The sequence below is a fragment of the Microcebus murinus genome, chromosome 10, assembly GCF_040939455.1.
Source record: "Microcebus murinus isolate Inina chromosome 10, M.murinus_Inina_mat1.0, whole genome shotgun sequence".
In the NCBI taxonomy this organism is placed as follows: Eukaryota; Metazoa; Chordata; class Mammalia; order Primates; family Cheirogaleidae; genus Microcebus; species Microcebus murinus.
In genome coordinates this window covers 82468325-82489842 of record NC_134113.1, presented here as the reverse complement: position 1 = coordinate 82489842, position 21518 = coordinate 82468325, and the positions used below count along the sequence as shown (strand labels likewise).

General features: G+C 37.4%; 1 protein-coding gene across 1 annotated transcript in view; it reads left to right on the top strand.

Moving 5' to 3' along the window:
- The window catches only part of SLCO1B3 (solute carrier organic anion transporter family member 1B3), an 83800-nt gene that overhangs the window by 20270 nt on the left and 42012 nt on the right, over positions 1-21518 (top strand). The window contains exons 4-8 of the mRNA XM_020287590.2: positions 12595-12736; positions 15416-15548; positions 17813-17934; positions 19303-19449; positions 19650-19748. Of these exons, the coding sequence (XP_020143179.2) occupies positions 12595-12736; positions 15416-15548; positions 17813-17934; positions 19303-19449; positions 19650-19748 (643 nt within the window). The remainder of the gene's footprint in view (positions 1-12594; positions 12737-15415; positions 15549-17812; positions 17935-19302; positions 19450-19649; positions 19749-21518) is intronic.

The window sequence follows — 21518 nt, the reverse complement described above, 5'->3', positions numbered from 1 at the left end:
ATACTTTTTTCGCTTTTTTTTTTTTTTTTTTTTTTTGAGACAGAGTCTCACTTTGTTGTCCAGGCTAGAGTGAGTGCCGTGGCGTCAGCCTAGCTCACAGCAACCTCAATCTCCTGGGCTCGAGCGATCCTTCTGCCTCAGCCTCCCGAGTAGCTGGGACTACAGGCATGAGCAACCATGCCCGGCTAATTATTTTTATATATATATCAGTTGGCCAATTAATTTCTTTCTATTTATAGTAGAGACGGGGTCTCGCTCTTGCTCAGGCTGGTTTTGAACTCCTGACCTTGAGCAATCCGCCCGCCTCGGCCTCCCAAGAGCTAGGATTACAGGCGTGAGCCACCGCGCCCGGCCTTTTTTCTCATTTTTGATTTCTAGCATATATATGTCCTTAGATATAAATTGAGTCTTTTGTAGGTGCATCTTTTTTTAATTCATTAAACCAATCTATGTCTTCAATTGGTGGGTTTAATCCATTTAAATTTAAAGTTATTACTGACAAGGACTTACTATGGCCATTTTGTTAACTATTTTCTTTCTGTCTTATAACTTTTTGTCCCTCTCCTTCTCTCCTGGTATCTTCCTGTAGGTTCCACTGATTTTTTTTTCTTTTTTGCAATGACATTATTTGATTTCCTTCTCATTTTCTTTTGTGTTCACTTGATAATGTCTTTGTGGTTACCATTGCCATTACATAAATATCTTAAAAGTATAATAATCTATTTTAAGCTGATAACTTCAATTGCATATAAAAACTCTACTTCTTTACATTTCTAACCCCTCTCGCTATATATTATTATTATTTTTTTTATTTTGGCATATTATGGGGGTACAGATTTTAAGGTTTCAATAAATGCCCTTTCCCCCCCTCCCCCTACAAGTCTGAGTTTCCAGCATGACCATCCATAGTATGGGTTCCAGCTCTAACCAGGAAAATATAAGATGTGCTATATCACCATTGTTTCTTAGAGCTGAATAGTACTCCATGGTATACATATACCACATTTTATTAATCCATTCTTGGATTGATGGGCACTTGGGCTGTTTCCACAGCCTTGCAATTATGAATTGTGCTGCTATAAACATTCGAGTGCAGGTGTCTTTTTTGTAGAGTGTCATTGGATCATTTGGGTAGATGCCCAGCAATGGGATTGCTGGATCAAATGGTAGATTCACTTGTATCGCTTTAAGGTATCTCCATATTGCTTTCCACAGAGGTTGAACTAGTTTGCAGTCCTACCAGCAGTGTAGGAGTGTTCCTCTCTCTCCGCATCCATGCCAGCATTTGTTATTTGGAGACTTTTTGATAAAGGCCATTCTCACTGGGGTTAAGTGATATCTCATTGTAGTTTTGATTTGCATTTCCCTGATGATTAGAGATGTTGAGCATTTTTTCATATGTTTGTTTGACATTCTTCTGTCTTCTTTAGAAAAGTTTCTGTTCAAGTCCTTTGCCCACTTTTTAATAGGGTTATTTGATTTTTTCTTACTGATTTTCGTGAGTTCTAAGTATATTCTAGTTATCAGCCCTATATCGGATATGTAGGATGCAAAAATTTTCTCCCATTCTGTAGGTTGTCTGTTTACTTTCATGACTGTTTCTTTGGCTGTGCAGAAGCTTTTTAGTTTCATCATGTCCCATTTATTTATTTTTGTTGCTACTTTGATTGCCTTTGGGGACTTCTTCATAAACTCTTTGCCTAGGCCAATGTCTAGAAGAGTGTTTCCAACATTTTCCTCTAGAATTCTAATAGTTTCATACCTTAGGTTTAAGTCTGTTATCCAGCGTGAGTTGGTTTTTGTGAAAGGTGAAAGGTGTGGGTCCTGCTTTAGCCTTCTACAAGTGGCTATCCAGTTTTCCCAGCACCATTTATTTAAAAGGGATGCTTTTCTCCAGCATATGTTTTTGTCTGCTTTGTCAAAGATTAGATGGCTATATGAGGATGGTTTTATATCAGGATTCTCTCATCTGTTCCACTGGTCAATATTCCTATTTTTGTGCCAATACCAGATTGTTTTAATTACTACAGCTTTGTAGTATAGTTTGATATCTGGCATATTAATACCTCCCATTTTTTTTTTTTTTGTTGCCTAGAATTGCTCTTGATATTCGGGGTCTTTCTTGGTTCCATACAAAGGGTAAAATTATTTTTTCTATATCTGTGAAGAATGCTGATGGGATTTTAATAGGTATTGCATTGAATCTGTAGATCAGTTTGGGTAGCATAGACATTTTAATGATGTTGAGTCTGCTGATCCACGAGCATGGAATGGATTTCCACCTGTTTACATCCTCTGCTATTTCCTTCCTCAGTGTTTCATAGTTCTCCCTGTAGAGGTCTTTTACCTCCTTGGTTAAGTATATTTCTAGGTACTTTAATTTCTTTGTTGCTATTGTGAAGGGTATTGAGTCTTTAATTTGGTTCTCAATTTGATTGTTGTTGGCATATGCGAATGCCTCTGATTTCTGTGTATTGATTTTGTATCCTGAGACTTTACTAAATTCATTTAATAAATTCATTCATTTATCCAGGCGTTTCTTGGTTGAATCTTTGGGGTTTTCTAAATATAATATCATATCATCAGCAAACAGTGAAAGTTTGATCTCTTCGGCCCCTATTTGAATACCTTTAATTCCGTTTACCTGTCTGATTGCTGTAGCCAGGACTTCCAGCACTATGTTGAACAGAAGTGGAGATAGTGGGCAGCCTTGTCTGGTTTCAGTTCTAAGTGGGAATGATTTCAATTTTTCCCCATTCAGTATGATGTTGGCTATGGGTCTGCCATATATGGCTTGTATCATTTTTAGGTATGTCCCTTCTATGCCTATTTTCTTAAGTGTTCGTATCATGAAAGGGTGTTGAATTTTGTCAAAAGCTTTTTCTGCATCTATTGAAAGAATCATGTGGTCTTTGTTTTTGCTTCTGTTTATGTGGTGAATTGCATTTATAGATTTACGTATGTTGAACCATCCCTGCATCGCTAGGATGAAGCCCACTTGGTCGTGGTGGATTATTTTTTTGATAAGTGTCTGGATTCGGTTAGCTAAGATTTTGTTGAAAATTTTTGCATTTATATTCATTAGGGATATTGGTGTGTAGTTTTCTTTTTTTGTTGCATCCTTTCCTGGTTTTGGTATCAGAGTAATATTCGCTTCATAAAAGGTGTCAGGGAGGTTTCCGTTCTTCTCGATGTTGTGGAATAGTTTCTGCAAGATAGGTACTAGTTCTTCTTTGTAAGTGTGTTAAAATTCAGGTGTGAAGCCATCTGGACCAGGACTTTTCTATTTAGGGAGATTTTTAATTGCTGTTTCTATTTAAGCTGTTGAGATTGGTCTGTTCAGGGAATCTATTTCTTCTTGTTTGAGCCTAGGGAGGCTGTGTGTTTCTAGAAATTTGTCCATTACCTCCACATTTTTCAGTTTGTGTGAATAAATATTTTTGTAGTACTCATAAATTATATCTTGTATCTCTTTGGGATCAGTTGTGATATCTCCTTTTTTGTTCCTGATGGAGCTTATTAGAGATTTCTCTTTTCTGCTTTTCATTAGCTTAGCCAGTGGCATGTCAATTTTGTTTATTTTTTCAAAGAACCAACTTTTTGTTTTGTCAATCTCCTGAATAGCTTCCCTGTTTTCAATTTCATTTAGTTCTGATTTGATCTTGTTGATTTCACTCCTTCTGCTGGGTTTGGGGCTGGTCTGTTCTTCTTTTTCCAGCTCTTTGAGTCTTTTCATTAGATTGTCTATTTGTGATCTTTTAGACTTTGGGTTATAGGCATTTATGGAGATAAACTTTCCTCTCAGAACTGCTTTAGCTGTGTCCCAGAGGATATGATAACTTGTCTCTCCATTGTCATTTTCTTCATAGAATTTTTTTATTTCCGTCTTGATTTCTTCATTTATGAAGTAATCATTTAGTAGGAGGTTGTTTAATTTCCATGTTTTTGTGTAGAAATGTGAGTTTCTGTTAGGGTTGATTTCTAGTTTTATTCCACTGTGATCTGAGAAGATACATGGTATGATTTCTATTTTTTTAAATTTCTTGAGGTTTACTTTGTGTCCTAGGATATGGTCAATCTTAGAGAATGTCCTGTGAGTTGATGAGAAGAACGTATATTCAGTGGATTTTTGGTAGAATGTTCTGTAAATGTCAGTCAGTCCCAATTGTTCTATAATTTTGTTTAAGTCCATTATTTCTTTGTTAATTTTCTGTTTGGAGGATCTGTCTCATGCCGCCAGTGGGGTGTTGAAATCTCTGGTGATTATGGTATTGCTATTAATCAATTTGTTTAGATCCAGTAAGGATTGCTTTATGAATCTGGGTGCACCTAAGTTGGGTGCATATATATTTAAAATTGTTATCTCTTCTTGTTGAACTGTGCCCTTCACCATTATATAATGACCCTCTTTGTCTTTCACTACTTTTATTGGTTTAAAAACTAAATCATCTGAAATAAGAACTGCCACGCCAGCCTTCTTTTGGCTTCCACTTGCCTGGAATACTGATCTCTACCCTTTTACTTTTAGTCTATATGCATCCTTGCAGGTTAGATGTGTTTCATGAAGACAGCATATACTTGGCCTGTATTTTCTTATTCTTTCAGCCAGCCTATGTCTCTTGAGTGGAGAGTTTAAGCCATTCACGTTTATTGAGAGAACTGATAGTAAGGTAGATTACTGTTCATTCTGTTGGATTGGATGTTGTTGCTTTGATTTCTCTCTTGAGCCATAGTGATATCTGGCCTTTAATCTTTGGGTTTTGGTTATTTTTATATTCGTGAGTTTCTATTATGGTGTTCCGTGTGTAACACTGTTTTGAGTACTTCTTGTAGGGCTGATCTTGGTGAATTCTCTGAGGCTTTGCTTGTCTGAGAATGTCTTTATTTCTCCTTCATATACAAAGCTTAGTTTTGCAGGGAATAAGATTCTAGGCTGGCCATTGTTTTGTTTCAGAAGAGTGAGAATGGGGCCTCAGTCTCTCCTTGCTTGTAAAGTCTCATTAGAGAAGTCTGGTGTTATTCGAATTGGCTTTCCCTTGTAAGTTACTTGCTTCTTTCATCTTACAGCTCTTAGAAGGGCCTCTTTAGTTGATATTTTGGTCAGTCTGATGACTGCATGACGTGATGTCTTCCTGTTTGCATTGAATCTCCCAGGGGTCCTCTAGGCTTCTTGAACTTGTATGTCAAGATTTTGAGCAAGGCCTGGGAAATTTTCCTCTATTATATCTTCAAAAAGCTTGTCCAACCCTTGAGTGTTGTCTTCTTCCCCTTCTGGTAACCCTATGACCCTCACATTAGGTTTCTTCACATAATCCCACAGCTCTTGTAGGCTTTGCTCTTTCTCTTGTTTCTCTGCTCTATCTCTGTGACTGATTTATTTAATTGGAAGGTGTTATCTTCAATCTCTGAGATTCTTTCTTCTGTTTGATCTACCCCATTCTTGAGACTTTCCATAGTATTTTTTAATTCCCTGAGTTGATTCTTCATCTCCAGGAATTTGGTTAAAGTTTTCTTTACTGTGTCGATCTCTTTAGTGAACCTTTGTTCCATATCCTGGAGGCTTTTTGTGGTTTCTTTGTGTTGGTTATTGAGTTGTTCTTGCAGGTGGGTGAGTGTTCTTATGATCCATATTCGAAATTCCTCTTCTGTCATTTTGGTTGCCAGGTTTTGGTTGTTGTCTGTTTCTAAGGGGCTGGTGCTCCTCTTTGGGGGTGTGTTTTCCGTTTGTTTCTTCATATTTCTGGAGTTTGTTCGCTGATTTCTTCCCATTTCACTCAGTTGTTGTTTCTTTCCTTTAGGTTTTCGTTTGGGTATTCACACGTCTTGTTTAGTTTCTTAGCCGGTAGGTGGTGTTGCTCACTGGCAGCAGCAGTCGCTGGGCTGGTGTCTGCAGGTCTCTCTACCCACTGGCGAGCCAGCAATCCGAGATGTAGTGGTGGGGATACAGCCAATTCCCCTACCCTTCCCGCTGGTCTCCGGGCTTCTCTGGCAGCCTCCTGTCTTCTGCCTCCTTAATTACACAGGTGGAAATAGGTGGCAGGAACGGGAGCAGTTCCTATCTCAGCTCCACCCCCAAAGCAGGTCTAGAAACTTTGGAGCCAAAGGCCCAGCCCCAAGTCACCAGAATGTATGGGTTGTAACGTCTCTCTGTCTTGTATTCATCAAAGGCAGCCTCCTACTAGGCTAGGCCCTGCCCAGGCAAACTTTAGGGCCTGGACACTGAGCACAGGTGACCTCTGCAGATAGAGACTGGCCTGAAGCCGGCAGGCCCGTAGCCAGACCCACGATCCCCATCTTCTGTCTCTTTAATTACACAGGTGGAGATAAGTGGTAGGAATGAACAGTTCCTATCTCAGCTCTGCCCCCAGGTCGGGGACAGAGACTTTGGAGCCAAGGGTTCAGCCACAAGACACTGGAGCATGGTGGACGTAAAGTCTGTCTGCCTTATAGCCACTAAGGGTAGTCTCCGACGAGGCTCAGCCCTGCCCAGGTGGGCTCCGCACTCTGGACACAGAGCACAGGAGACCTGTGCAGGGAGAGACTGACCAAAAGCAAGCAGGCAGGCAATGGGACCCACTAATCCCTGTCTTCTGTCTCCTTAATTACACAGGTGGAAACCAGCCTGAGCAAGAGCGAGACCCCGTCTCTACTATAAATAGAAAGAAACTAATTGGCCAACTAATATATATAGAAAAAATTAGCCGGGCATGGTGGCTCATGCCTGTAGTCCCAGCTACTTGGGAGGCTGAGACAGAAGGATCGCTTGAGCCCAGGAGTTTGAGGTTGCTGTGAGCTAGGCTGACGCCATGGCACTCACTCTAGCCTAGGCAACAAAGCGAGACTCTGTCTCAAAAAAAAAAAATTACACAGGTGGAGATAAGTGGCAGGAATGAGAACAGTTCCTATCTCAGCTCCGCCCCCAAGGTGGGGACAGAGACTTTGGAGCCAAAGGCTCAGCCACAAGACACGGGACGGTGGTGGACGTAAAGTCTCTCTGCCTTATAGCCACTAAGGGCAGCCTCCTTTGAGTCTAGGCCCTGCCCAGGCGGGCTCTGCACTCTGGACACAGAGCAAGGGAGACCTGTGCAGTGAGAGATTGTCCTGAAGCCAGACCCACCAGGCCCCGTCTTCTGTCTCTTTAATTCCACAGGTGGAGATAAGCGGCAGGAATGGGAGCAGTTTCTATCTCGACTCCGCCCCCAAGGCGGGGATACAAACTTTGGAGCCAAAGGCCTATCCCCAAATCCCCAGATGTGGGGGTCGTAAAATATCTCTGCCTTATAACCACTAAAGGCAGCCTCCTACAATGCCCAGTTCTGCCCAGGCGGGCTCCACACTCCTGGCACAGTGCGTGGGAGACCTGTGCAGGGAGAGACTGACCAGAAGTGGGCAGGCAGGCAGGCAATGTGACCCACCAATCCCTGTTTTTTGTCTCCTTAATTACTCCGGTGGAGGTAAGCGGTAGGAATGAGTACAGTTCCTATCTCAGTTCCGCCCCCAAGGCTGGGACAGAGACTTTGGAGCCCAAGGTTGGGCTCCGGGTCGCAGGAGAGTGTGGAAGGCAATGTTTCTCTGCCTTAAATCCACCAAGGGCAATCTCTCCTGTATCACTGCCCCGTCCAGGCAGGGTCCACTCTCTGAGCACAGAGTCAGTGCCACTTGTGCAGCAAGTGACGGTCCAATATCAAATTGGTGGAGCAGTGGTGCATACCAGCGCTTTCTCTGCGCCTCCTCTCCAAACCCCGAGTCCAAGTCAGCCCCAGAATGTGGGGGCGGGAGCGGTGCTGGAGGGGCAGAGGGAGGGGGGTCCTAATGGATCGAGGAGTCTAACTTTGCGCACTCTGACCTCTCAGTGCTATCCCGAACCTCCTCTATATCCAAAGTTGAAGCCTCCTTCTGTGTAAACTCCCCTTAACCTTGACCTGGGAGTGTTCTGCAGGGAGATGCCCGAGCGGGCTCTGGTTCCTGCTGCGCCGAGAGTGGTTGCTGCGCGCGGACCCTCCCCCGCCTTAAACTGCGGCCGCTGTGTGCTCTGGCGACTCAGCGCGTTCCCTGCTCTAGTCTCCTCTCCACACGGCTTAGTCCCGCGCTGCCACTTCTCACCAACTTCAGGCACGTCCCGGCCTACGTGGAAGTGGAGCTCGGTGTGGGAGGGGGTGTTTCTCAGCACCGGGTAGGGCTGGCGCCACTGCCCGCCGGCAGCGGCTTAAACCACGCCTCGCTCCCTCCCTGATGTGTGCCTCCGAATCCCCGAGTTTTGCGGAAGAATGATCGGTTCACCTTTGCTTTAGGCTGTAAATGGTCTTATCCCTCCATTTCCTGTTGGATGTCTGCAGGCTTGTGAAGCTGGTCCCATGGAAGTGCAGATCACTCGAGTGTGGCTATCCGCTTTCTTCACTTTTCGCTCTGGGAGCAGAGAGCCAGGAGGGCACCCCTACTCCGCCATTTTCCCAACTTCTCTATATATTATTAATGACACAAATTACCTCACTTTGTATATTCATTAACAGAGCTTTATAATTACTTTTTATGCTTTTTAAAATTTTATACTAGATTTATGAGTGATTTACTCACCTATATTACAATACTGCCAGATTGTATATTTGTCTATATATTTATTCTCACCAGAGAATTTTATATTTTTGTGTGATTCTATGTCTTGATTTATCATCCTTTTGCTTCAGCTTGTAGGATTCCCTTCAGCATTTCTTGCAGGGCAGGTCTAGCAGTGTTTGTTTATCTGGGAAAATCTTGATTTCTAATAATTTGAAGGATAGTTTTGTTGAATATAGCATTTTTAGTTTATAGTTTTTTCTTTCAGTACTTTGAATATATAATCTCATTCCCTTCTAGTTTGTAAGATTTCTTTTGAGAAATCTACTGATGATCTATGAGGAGCTTTCTCGTATTTGGCAAGTAGCTTTTCTATTGATGCTTTTGGGCTTCTCTCCTTTCTGTGACTTTTGAATGTTTCATTATAATGTATGTTGGTGTAGATCTCTTTAGGTTTATCCTATCCGGGGTTTTTTGAGTTTTTAAAAATTTTTACATTCATTTCTCTCCTGAGATTTGAGAAATTTGGAACCATTATTTATTCAAATAAGTTATTACACCTTTCTCTTTTACTTCTCCTCTGATACTCCCATAATGCACATATTTTTCTGCTTGATGATGTCCCATAATTCCTTTAGGCTTTTCACTGTTCTTCATATATTTTCTTTTCCATTTTGCTCCTCTGCCTCAGTAATTTTAAAAGTTTTGTCTTTTATTTCACTGATTCTTCTGTTTTATCAAGTCTGCTATTGAGTCTTTCTAGTAGATTTTACAATTTAGTTATTAAATTCTACAATTTTAGAATTTCTGTTTGGTTCATCAGTTTCTACATCTTCATTGATATTCTCATTTTGTTTATTCATTATGTCCTATTTTTTGCCTTTTTTTTTTGAAACAGGGTCTCATTCTGTTGCCCAGGCTAGAGTGTGATGGAGTCATCATAGCTCACCACAACCTCAAACTCCTGGGCTCTGGTGATCTTCCTGGCTCAGCCTCCTGAAGAGCTAGGACTACAGGCACATACTACTGTACCTGGTTACTTTTTATATTTTCCATAGAGAAGGAATCTCGCCCTTGCTTAGGCTGGTCTATAATTCTTGACCTCAAAGTGCTAAGGTTACAGGTGTGAGCCACTGCACTCAGCCCTGATTTCATTTAGTTATCTATTTGTGCCCTCTTAATTCATTCAGCATACTTGATAGTAATTTTGAATTCTTTGTCAATTACTGTATCTCCATTTCTTTGGGGTCAGTTTCTGGGGATTTAATTTATTCCTTTAAATGTGCCATGGTTCCCTGTTCTTTATATATCTTTTTTATTTTTGATTGTTGGGATTTCAGCACTTGAAGAATTGGTCATCTCTCCCATCTCTCTCTTTGTGGTCTGGTTTTATAGAGGGAGGACTTTCTCTACTCACTCTGGCTAGAGATTCTGGAGCCCTCTCAAGGTTTTTTGAGTATGCATTCCTTTCTGTCCCCTTTGGGCTTGTGTGTGTAATTTTCTATTTAAGAAATTTTGCTGGTTTCTACTCGGGACCCTCCCCTGGTTGGTGCCTGCAGTACTGTGGCCTTGCATGTGCTGTAGTAAATTGTGGTATTAGAGCTCCATCTAGCGTCTTTCTTTGGCATACAAATTATGACTCATTTGATTATCTTTTTTCTGAGAGAAACTCAACCTGCTGCCCAATTTTTATCAGTATTTGGATATAGACAAGACAGAAACCAGTCCTTGGGAAGCTGCCCTAAATGTCAAAGCATTAGGTGTTGTTTTTTTAAAATTTGAGGTTTTTAGATTTAGATGTAGATATTTCCTCCCAAATGCATTGCACAGTATGGAGTGGGAGGGGCTCTGGTTAGAGAGAATGGAGAGAATCCTGAGATGTATATACTTCTACAAGATGTCAGAACTGACTCTCCTTGAACAAAATCTTCATAATTTTTGTCTAACTGTCGTGGACCAATTTAATATCTTTCTTGTATGGGTCTGTTCTTCCTACCACCAACTTAATAAAACTAATTTTGACACCCCTCTACCTTTTATATTTATTCTTTTAGCTTTATTCTTAGATGACTTCCTATATTTTATCTAAAAAAAATTTTAGATATCTCTAAAATTTTATCATGTAACAGCTCTTCTCAATTCCTTTTACCTTCACTGATAGTATATATCATTTGACAGTTCCTTATGCAGAAAGGAATATAGCCACATCTTGATAGCTATCAAAGAATTTGTGTGTGGGTGGGCTTTTATCTCTGTCTCCAAACCATAGCCTAGTTCAAAGACACATGGAAGGTTCTTGTCGGATAAAAGTTCAATGAATATTTCTTGAGCATCTTTATACTAGGCATTGTTCTTAAGAACTGGGGATGCAGCAGTGAAAAAACCTCTGCCCCAATGAAGTTTATATTCTAGTAAAGGCAATATACAATAAACATATAAAGAAATAAAGTATAATGTGAGCAGAAAGTGGTGTGATTTTAAATACAATGGTCAAATAAAGACTCACTGTCAAAGTTACATTGAACGAAAACCTTAAGTATGTGAAGGACTGGGTGATAGGAATATGACTATGGGGGAGAGCTTTTCCTGCAAATCAAAAAGCAAGAACAAAGAACCTGAGGCCCTATAATAAACCTGGAGTGTACAAAGTATAGCAAGAGGGTCTGATGTAGCTGAATAGTAATGAGTAGGGCCAGAGTAACAGGAGATGAGATTAGAAAGGTAAAAAGGAATGTTGGTGGGTAAACAGCTTTGGAAGATAGGACAGATTATTTAGGGCCCTGCAGGTCATTGGAAAAATTTGATGTTACTATAAGGCACATAGGAAGACACAGAGTGGCAGCATGATCTGATTTTCATTTTGAAAGGATATCTTTAGTTACTATGTTGAGAGGAGGCTCTTAAGCAGACTGGAATAGAAATAGAAAGATGTTATCAGGAGGCTATTGCAATAACTGAGGCTACATATGACGGTGGAGAACACTGGGAGTGTAGAAGGCAATGAGAAGTGGTGTCCTAGTCAATTCAGACTGATAGACCAGCATAGACTTGGTGACTTAAATGAAAGGAATTTATTTCTCACATTTCTAGAGCCTGGGAAGTCTGAGATGAAGGTGCCAGCATGGTTGGGTTCTGGTGAGGAGCCTCTTCTTGTCTGCAGATAGTCATCTTCTTGCTTTGTCCTCACATGGAGAGAGAGAGAGAGAGAGAGAGAGAGAGAGAGAGAGAGAGAGAGAGAGAGAGAGAGATTCCATTTCTCTTCATACAAGGGCACCAATCTTATCATGAGGGCTTTACCCTCATGGACCTAATTACTTCCCAAAGGCCCCATATCAAAATACCATCACATTGGAAATTAGGGTTTCAACATATAAATCTAGGAGGTGCAAAACATTCAGCCCATAATAGGGTAAGATTTTAATAGTAGAACAAAAAGAAATTTGCTAATGGATGTGGAGGTGAGCTGTAAGAGAAAGAATGAATCAATGTATTTTGTTAAAATGAAATTGAAAATCTATAACCACTGCATCATGGACCAAATGCCAGTCATTTTTGTTTATCATAGAATTTCCCTTTGCCTCCTCAGAGTTTATTTTCCAGTTGGCTTCCTGGAAATGCTATCTTTGAGAATATACTTCCATCCCCCTCACAGCATATGCTGTTCACTTGAGAATAAAGAATAGCTCACCATCATGGCCACCAGAGAACTGTGTCTAGCTTCCTAGAAATCAGTTAATGACATTAATTTTAAAATAACAAACTAAAATGTACTGCTCTTATAATCTGATGTTATAACCCAGTTAGAAAATGATGTTTTATTAGTATAATAAAATTAGTATAATAATTAATATAATAATTTTAAAAGGGCTGAGAAATACCAATTGGTATAGAGAAAAAAATGGATATGCTTTTTATGATAAAAATAATGTCTTTAAGTAAAGAAGAAAAGTCATTTTATTTCCATAAGCCTATAAACACAATTTAGTCATTTGATTAACCATTTTTCCCTTTTCCTTCTGCTTTTCTTTTCTTTTTTTTTAGATGTTCTTGGCAGCCCTGTCACTCTCCTATATTGCTAAGGGACTAGGTGGAGTCCTTATGAAAAGTTCCCTCACTCAAATTGAAAGGAGATTTGAACTATCCTCTTCTTATGCTGGTTTAGTTGATGGAGGCTTTGAAATTGGTAATTTAATTTCTTTTTCTATATTAATAAGCAGACTTGCAGACGTTAAAAAAAAATCACAACTGTTCACACATGCTTTACACCACTGGTTCTCAACTGGGGTAAGTTTGTCTCTTGGGGGCAATTTGGTAACATCTGAAGGCATTTTTGGTTATCATAACTGGGCAGAGGATGGAAAGCGATGATACTGGTATCTAGAGTTGGAAACCAGGAATGCTACTAAACATTCTACAATGCACAGGACTGACCCAACAGCAAAGAATTATCCAGCCCAAAATGTTGATAGCGAGGATGTTGAAAAACCTTGATCTGACACAAAATCATTGCTTGCAAACTAATTGTGAGGCTTTACCTCCCTTCTATGGAGATGCTAGTGTTAAGAAAAGTTTAATGGAGGACTATGATTCTTATAATTTGAGGAGGGAGGAACCACTTTGGAGCAAGCTACATTAGATTTCTATTGTTTTATCTGGATACAGGATTCGGGGATAAAAGTCTTTTTTGCGTTTTTAGAACATTAAAGATATTGTTTTGTTGTGTTCATTTTCATTTGGATTTCCTCAATGATAGTGAAGTTTTATATAATTATTGAAAATTATTTTTCTTATTTTATGAATTGGTAGCTCATTGTCTATGCACATTTTTTCTTTTTCTTTTCATTTTTTAATTATTTGAGGGACCCCAAAATTATGTTTATTGTATAGACTGCAAAATTACTTCTGTAAGTTTGCTGTTTCTCTTTTAATTTTATTTATAATATTCTTAACTCATAAGTATTTTAAAAAGTAATTGTTTAAATGAAGACCTCTTTGTCTTTTCCTTATGAATTCTCAATTTTTGTGATTCAAAACATTATACAGTACATGTCCTTCACTCTACCACCTCTCAGGCATCTAGAATTTTAGAAATAGAATGTTATTAGTTTTAAATTTTAATTCACTATATTCCTCTTTTTATTAAGAAATTGATTCTCAATATTTTTGTGAAATTTTGCAACTGTTTAAAACAATTATTTGAACATCATTACAAGTTTGACTAATTTCTTTGCTTACCTATGATTCTCGAATCTTGTCACTTCAAGGCTCATCTTTAGTTTTCCTGTGGTATATCTTCAAGTACAGTCAGCCCTTTCTATCCATGGGTTCCATATTTGTGGATTCAACCACCACAGATGGAAAATATTTGAAAAATATAAAAATAAAAAATGGCAATACAACAATAAAAATAATACAAATAAAAAGTGACACAGTATAACAACTGATATTTACATAGCATTTACATTGTATTAGGTATTATAAGTAAGCTAGAGATGATTTAAAATATACAAGAGGGTATGTGTAGGTTATATGCAAATGCTGCACCATTTTGTTATGTATAAGGGACTTGAGCATCTGCAGATCTTGGCATCTGCTGGGCAGCCTGGAACCAATCTCTCATGGACACTGAGGGATGACTGTAGTCATTTTTTCAAGAAAGAATTGAACACATGGCATATTTTCTAAGCCCTTGCTTGTTGGAAAATGTATTTATTTTACTATAATATTCAAGTGATAATTTGGGCATGGAATTCAAAATTGAAAAATCTTTTTTTTTTCAGGACATTAAAACATTTATCTGCTATTTTATAATATTCAATGTTGTGTATAAGAAATTATTATAAGTATGATTTTCATGCACTAATATGCATCTCCTCTTTATCTCTGAATCTCAGAAAATATACCAGTTTATGTCTAAGACTATCTTTTTCTACGTATACTTCTGCTGGAGAGAGGTAGCAACTATCTTGGGAATTTATTTTCTGTTTCTTATTTGTTTCCTTCCCTATTTTTTATTTCTTTCCTTCTGAAACATATATGAGATGGATATTAAATTTGGGGGGGGGTATTTTTCCCTTTAAACTTTTTTCTTCTAAATTTCTACCTTTTTTCCTTCAGATGCCATGTTCCATTTTATATTAAGTTCTAATTTGTACATTTTTCTATAATATTTTAAATTTAGAACAAGACTTTATTGTTCTCTTATTATTTTTAGTCTGCCAGTTCTGGCTTTATGGATGCAACATGCCATTGCATCTCTAAAGATACTAATTGGATTTTTAAAAAATTTTCTACTGCTTTTAGTTTAATCTTTATTTAAATGTTTCGTGTGTTACTTTATCTGCTTGTTCATTTGGTACTTTTCATGCTATTTTTTTCCATCATTGTTCAGTAATTCCTCATTGCTATCTGTCATTGTTATACATGAGGCTCTGGATGGATCAGGATGGGTCATGACTCCCTCCACTTGGATGCTCTTCTTTCTCTTTTTAATCTAAATAATTTATGCTCACCATTAAATCCCAAGTGGCCTCTCCTCTAGGAAACTTTCCCAAAGCCCCTAATTAATTTAAGCTCTCCCTTTCTGTGGTCTAATAGACCTCTATCTATCAATTTCTCTCACTAGTAAGTTTCTTAAGGGCAGGTACCATTTTTGTTTTAATCTCTATTATGTACCTACCATGATATTCAACCTTTCCATGAGTGGCTTAATGCCCATGATTTCTCTTTCTCAATTAGATTATTGATCTTTGAGGGAAGGTGCTATGTTTTAGGCTCTATTTACATTCATTGTGGGGCTTTCAAATTTACTAGACACAAAATTGGAGTAAGTCATATCAACATAATTTTATGCTCTTTCTAGGAAACTTGCTTGTCATTGTATTTGTAAGTTACTTTGGATCCAAACTACACAGACCAAAGATAATTGGAATTGGCTCTTTAGTTATGGGAATTGGAGGTATTTTGATTGCTTTACCACATTTCTTCATGGGACAGTAAGTATTAAATAGCTCTGTGTCATTAATTATCATTAGCTCCTAAATAAATAGTGGAATTTCATTTTTTTTCTTTTAAATAGGCAGTTACCTTTTGAGAAGAATACCCACTATGTGTGGAAATGAAGTATATTTTCTACATAATAATTCATTGCTTTATTCATCATGGTTTTCACAGACTTTGAAATAAGAATAACACTAGATAAGGTGTACAGTTTCATATGGAATAAATAAGCTCTTTATGACTTTTTAGTATAACATAATATACTTCATGTCTTTGCCTATAAGATTTTGATTCTACTCAATAAGATTTCACCACTTAATGCATTGGCATAGGTTTTCCCACCACCATTTCACTGAGGATGTTCTTCCTAATGTCACAGTGTATTTATAATTAGAGTCAGATGATAATGAGAGAAAATTTAAAATGGCAATCACTTATGTAAGACAGAAGCTTATTTTTCACATAAAAGTTAATGTAGCCAGGGATTATACGATACTGCTTCTTATCATCATATTGCTCTGACTTGCATGGTCTTGGCCTCATGGTCCAAATTATGGCAATGTATTTCCAGGTAACAGGAGAGGTAAAAGAAGAGAAGAAGAACAAGAAGAAACAAAGAGTGCACACAGGCTAAGGCCTAAAAAAACATTTTCAGAAGCATAACACTTCTAACTGACTTCACATTGACCAGAAGTTAGTTACATTTTACACATAAATAAAAAGACATTTGAAAAATAGACTCTATTCCAGGTTGTCATGTTCCCAGATAAAAATCCCACCTTCAATTACTATGGAAGGAGAGAAGAAAGGATACTGAGGGGCAATGAGTAGATCCTGCCAGAGACACCAATTACTTACTTATTGCCAAAATCCAGCAATCAAGCCTTTTTGTTGCAATATTAATTCTATTTTTTTTTCCTCTTACATTTGACCCTTATAAGAACTTTTCTTATTTGTGGTACTGCTCCTTCTTATTTTCACATATTATATTCTCTGGATTCATTTCCTATCTTTGTGTCCTCTTCTTCATGTCCATAGTTTGCTTTTGCTTCTGACACTATAATGCCTGTATCCTCTAAGTTCTCTCTTTACTCTTATTAATTTCTTATTCTTCATGATTTATATGGAGAATATGTCATAAATGCAACTGTCACAACTTCATCTTTCATTGCTTCACTCAATTGAGGGCCACAGTCTAGGCCTGAAATTCTCTAAATCTGTGATCCCCAACCCCTGATACTGGTCCATGGCCCCTTAGGAACCAGATCGGGTGAAAGGAGGTGAGTGGCGGGTGAGGGAGCTAAGCTTCATCTGTATTTACAGCCGCTCCCCATCGCTTGCATCACCGCCTGAGCTCCGCCTCCTGTCAGATCAGCGGTGGCATTAGATTCTCATACGAGCATGAACCCTACTGTAAACTGCACATGGAGGAATCTAGGTTGCACGCTCCTTATGAAAATCTAATGCCTGATGATCTGAGGTGGAGTGGGGGCATTGATGCTAATTAGCACTGGGGAGTGGCTGTAAAACCATTCTCCCTCCCCAGTCTCTGGAAAAAATTGTCTTCCATGAAACTGGTCCCTGGTGTCAAAAAGTTTGGGGACCATGGCTCTAAATGTGCCCTAATATATCATACCTTTGTACCTGCTGTTTCTACAGCCTTGAGTACTTTTCTTCCTTTGTCTACTTGTTAAACTCCTATCCATCTTCAAGATTCATTTTACATTTTACTCTCATTGTAAAGTCTTCTCTGATCTACTCCCCTCCCCCCTCCAATCATCTGTTTTTCCTTTGTGACCACTTGGTACCCTATGTATTAAACTTATTATATCTTTTATCATATATGTTTATCTTAGGGAGTGTGAAATTCCTTAGGTACAACAACTGTGTTTTATTTCTAGCTTTTTGAAACTGAGCATAATGTCTGGCATATAGTAGGCTGCCTTTGAAGCTCACAGGATATCTCAGTAATTTTGGATTTCAGCATTTGTCCCTATTCTAGCTCCATCTCCCAGGATTACAGCAAGGTGGTGATGCACCTTGCCAGGGGAGTATTGAATGATCTTTCTTAGTAGACACTCCCATTTCACTTTTTCCCACCACATCTACTAAAATGCAGGCTGGGAAATTGACAAAGAGGATTCTGGATTTGGAGAAAAGAAGTGGTGCAAATAAAAGGGAAAACCTCTCTGTATTTCTGGGAAAAGTTGAAAATATTCAGTAGATAAGCAAAATGTTAAATCCAATGATGTTCTTATAGTTACAGGTATTCTAAAGAAACTTATACTGATCCATCAGAAAATTCAACATCAAGCTTACCAACTTGTTTAACTAATCAAACTTTATCATTCAATAGAACCTCACCTGAGATAGTGGGAAAAGGTAAGAATGAATAGTGACAATAGAAAGTATTCTAAAATTTATAAATTTAATTACATCTATAAAAATTATTGTGATATTCATTGGAAAAATTGATTTAAAAGCCAATAGAAAAAACATTTGGTCCTTACATACAGACAAAATCATAGTTTTAATATATACAGTCCACCCTTGAACAGCACAAGTTTGTACTGCACAAGTCCACGTATATGCGGATTTTTTTCAACTAAACACAAATTGAAAATACAATATTCACAGGATCCCAAACCTGTGTGTGCTGAGGGTTTACTTTTCCTATACATGAGTTCCACATAGCCAACTGCAGGACTTGAGTTTGGCTGAATTTGGATACACATGGGTGGTTCTGGAAAAAATTCCCAGTGTATACTTAGGAATAACTGTGTTTTATATAAAGAGCTTTTAGGAGTAGATAAGAAAAGAGAGTGATTTCAGTAGAAATAGCATATGAATTTAAAATAGAAAAGCAGAAAGTGGCATAAATATGCAAATAATGTAAAATTTGCTTTGTGAAAAATGTGAATTATACCAACTGAAACTTTTTTACCTATTATAATACAAATCATAAATTATAATTACAAATTATAACAATAAAAATTTTCTACCTATTAAAAAAGATTAAAATGAAAAATTACATGGAGGAAAAAAGATATTACATTTTATGTATTTCTAGGAGTGTGTAAATTTGCAACTCTTTCTGGAGACTAATTTTCAATATATATTAAAGAACAAAAACATACCTACTTAACAATTCTACTTTTATTGATTATTTTAAGGAAACAATCAGGATTATCCACAAAGACTTATTTACAGTTATAACCATGACATCCCTGTTTAACAAAATAAAATAAAAAATTAGAAATATTTTGCAATTTAAAATTAAGAGATTGATTAAATGAATTATGAAGCTGCTATTCAATGCGCTACTATAGAGTCATTAAAATTTTGACATAAATGAAATCTTAACAACATAGGGAAATTTTCATAATATGGTGTTAACTGTATAAGCAAGTTATAATATGAACTGGACATTTATAAATAAGTAAATGTAAATTTATGAATAAGTAAATAACGTACTTAATGAAGATTATACATATTTTTGTGCACTAAAAATGTGGAAGACATTTAACAACACTTGAAGTGACGTGTGTGTAGTGTGATTACAGATAATTTTTACTCGTTTGGTTTTGATGTGTGCTTCTCTGTATTTTCAAACTTTGCAAAGTGAATGTGAATAAATTGTAATTAAGAAAACAAAAATTAAATGGAATAATTAAGGGTTTAAAGTAGTTGAATTTCTAATAAGAATGCTAAAATTAATGTTTAAAATAAAACACTCTCTTGTCTGTGTAGGTTGTGGAAAGGAAACTGGGTCATACATGTGGATATATGTTTTATTGGGTAATATGCTTCGTGGAATAGGGGAAACTCCCATAGGACCATTGGGGATGTCTTACATTGATGATTTTGCTAAGGAAGGACATTCTTCTGTCTATATAGGTAATATACAGAAAATATTGCATTGCATCATTACTTTTCCTGGGTTTACCCTTGAAATAATAATGTTACTAAACTCATTCTTTTACTTAATGGAAAAATTATTTGGAGAAATGTATTGTGTAATATTACTACAAAAAGCATGTTGAATAAGACCCATGTATTCTTGGCATCTGATAAAAATTGTTCTGTAATATTTTCAGGTTTTTTGGGTGGAATAGGAATGATTGGTCCACTCCTTGGCTTTACAATGACATCTCTGTTTTCTAAACTGTACGTGGACATTGGCTATGTAGATATGAGTAAGTATAATCAGAACAAGTTACCATGACAGTGTCTTTCAAGTAGAGGGTACCATTTTTCCAAATAACCAAAGTAACTCTTTCAATAGTCTTTTGCTTACTATTTTTCAAAAGTTACAAGTAGGAAAAAATGAATTAATAATAAGGATAAACAATAAAATTCATCTCCAATTTATATCACGTTTTTACAACTAAGTAGCAAATGAGAGGATTTTTAACAAACTTAATTTAGATTATTTAATCCAAAATAACCAAACTTAAAATGCCCTTCTCCCATAACTGACTTCCCAGTCAGGCAAATTTCATTTTTCAGTTGATGGTGGTTTGAATGCGGAAGTGCAGAACTTAAAGTTTACTTTGCTAAAGCCTCCTGTGGCTGCTGCACTGATTTATGGCTGGAATGGTTTGAGAGATTCCACTGTGCTACGACTCCACTTGGTCATGGTCATTTTTCCTGGTCCTCACAGAGGGCTTGGCATATGACGACAATCAGTAAGTCCTTGTTGCACAAGTGAATAAAAGAGAGGATACATAAATGACATGATGAGCTTCCTCCTCACTCTACAAGCATGCTTTCTTTCTTAATTCATACAAGAAATAAAGGACATGTTATTAAAACTATCTCAATGTCAGGCCTTCCTTCCTACAAATATTCCTGTACCGTATCCATCTTTCTTTTTTCCAGCTCAGTGGAAAAGGTATTCATCTTCAGCCAATGTTAATAGACACACCTGGGGTTTGGACTCCGTCTTCCTGCCTCTTCCAACATCTAGTACCATTAATCCTTGGCCTGATCTATCCTGCATCTTAAACCCTTATATCTCCACCCTTCTCGTTCTTATAGGCAAACACACTGAAGTTTCTCTCATCTTTTTACATACATACAATTTTTTATATCCCCAAACAAATTTCTGGCTGACTTTCTGTTTTTTCTATTTCTCTTCAGAGCCAAGCACCTAGAAGAAAATCATTTAAATTAGATGTCTCACCTTCTCACCTCCCATCCTTTTCTCAATCCACTATGATCTGGCTTCTACCACTGATGAAACACAATCAATTTCTGTCTAAATTTACTAATCCTAATGAACACTTTTCTCTAATTTGTTTTAATTGTTATTTCTAGTACTTGTATTTTTCGTTCTTATATGTCTTACAAGCACTTAAAACACAATGTGTCAAAATCTGGGCTCATCATTTTAAGCACACTTTATTCCCTATATTCCCTTTCTTGATGAATATCTTTACCTTAATTCAATTATTCACTAAATTACTGTATAACCTTTCACCTGAACTCTTTCCCTCTAGTCTTATCCATTCTTACTCTTATTGTTCCCAGAATAATCTGTCTAAGCAAATCCAAATATCTTTTATCCAACCCTTCATTTTCAGCCTATGTGTGTCTTTAGACCGAAAATGATTCTTATAGACAGCATGTATTCTGTTTTATCCATTCAGCTACTGTATGTATTTTGGTTAGAGAGTTTAATCCATTTACATTTAGAGTATTATTGACAGGGAAGGATTAACTGTTGCCATTTTGTTAATTGTCTGTTTTCTGTTTATCCTGTAGTAACTTTGTCCCTCTTTTCCTCTCTTGCTGTCCTCCTTTGTGATTTGTTGATTTTTTATATTGAGAGTCTTTGACTCTTTGTGTACAAAAAGTTTTTACTTACTACCCCCTCCATGAATAATTAATCTTAATGAAGTTACAATATACATCTCTTTATATTGTATAGCCATTAATATTTTTTAGATATACTTATTTTAATG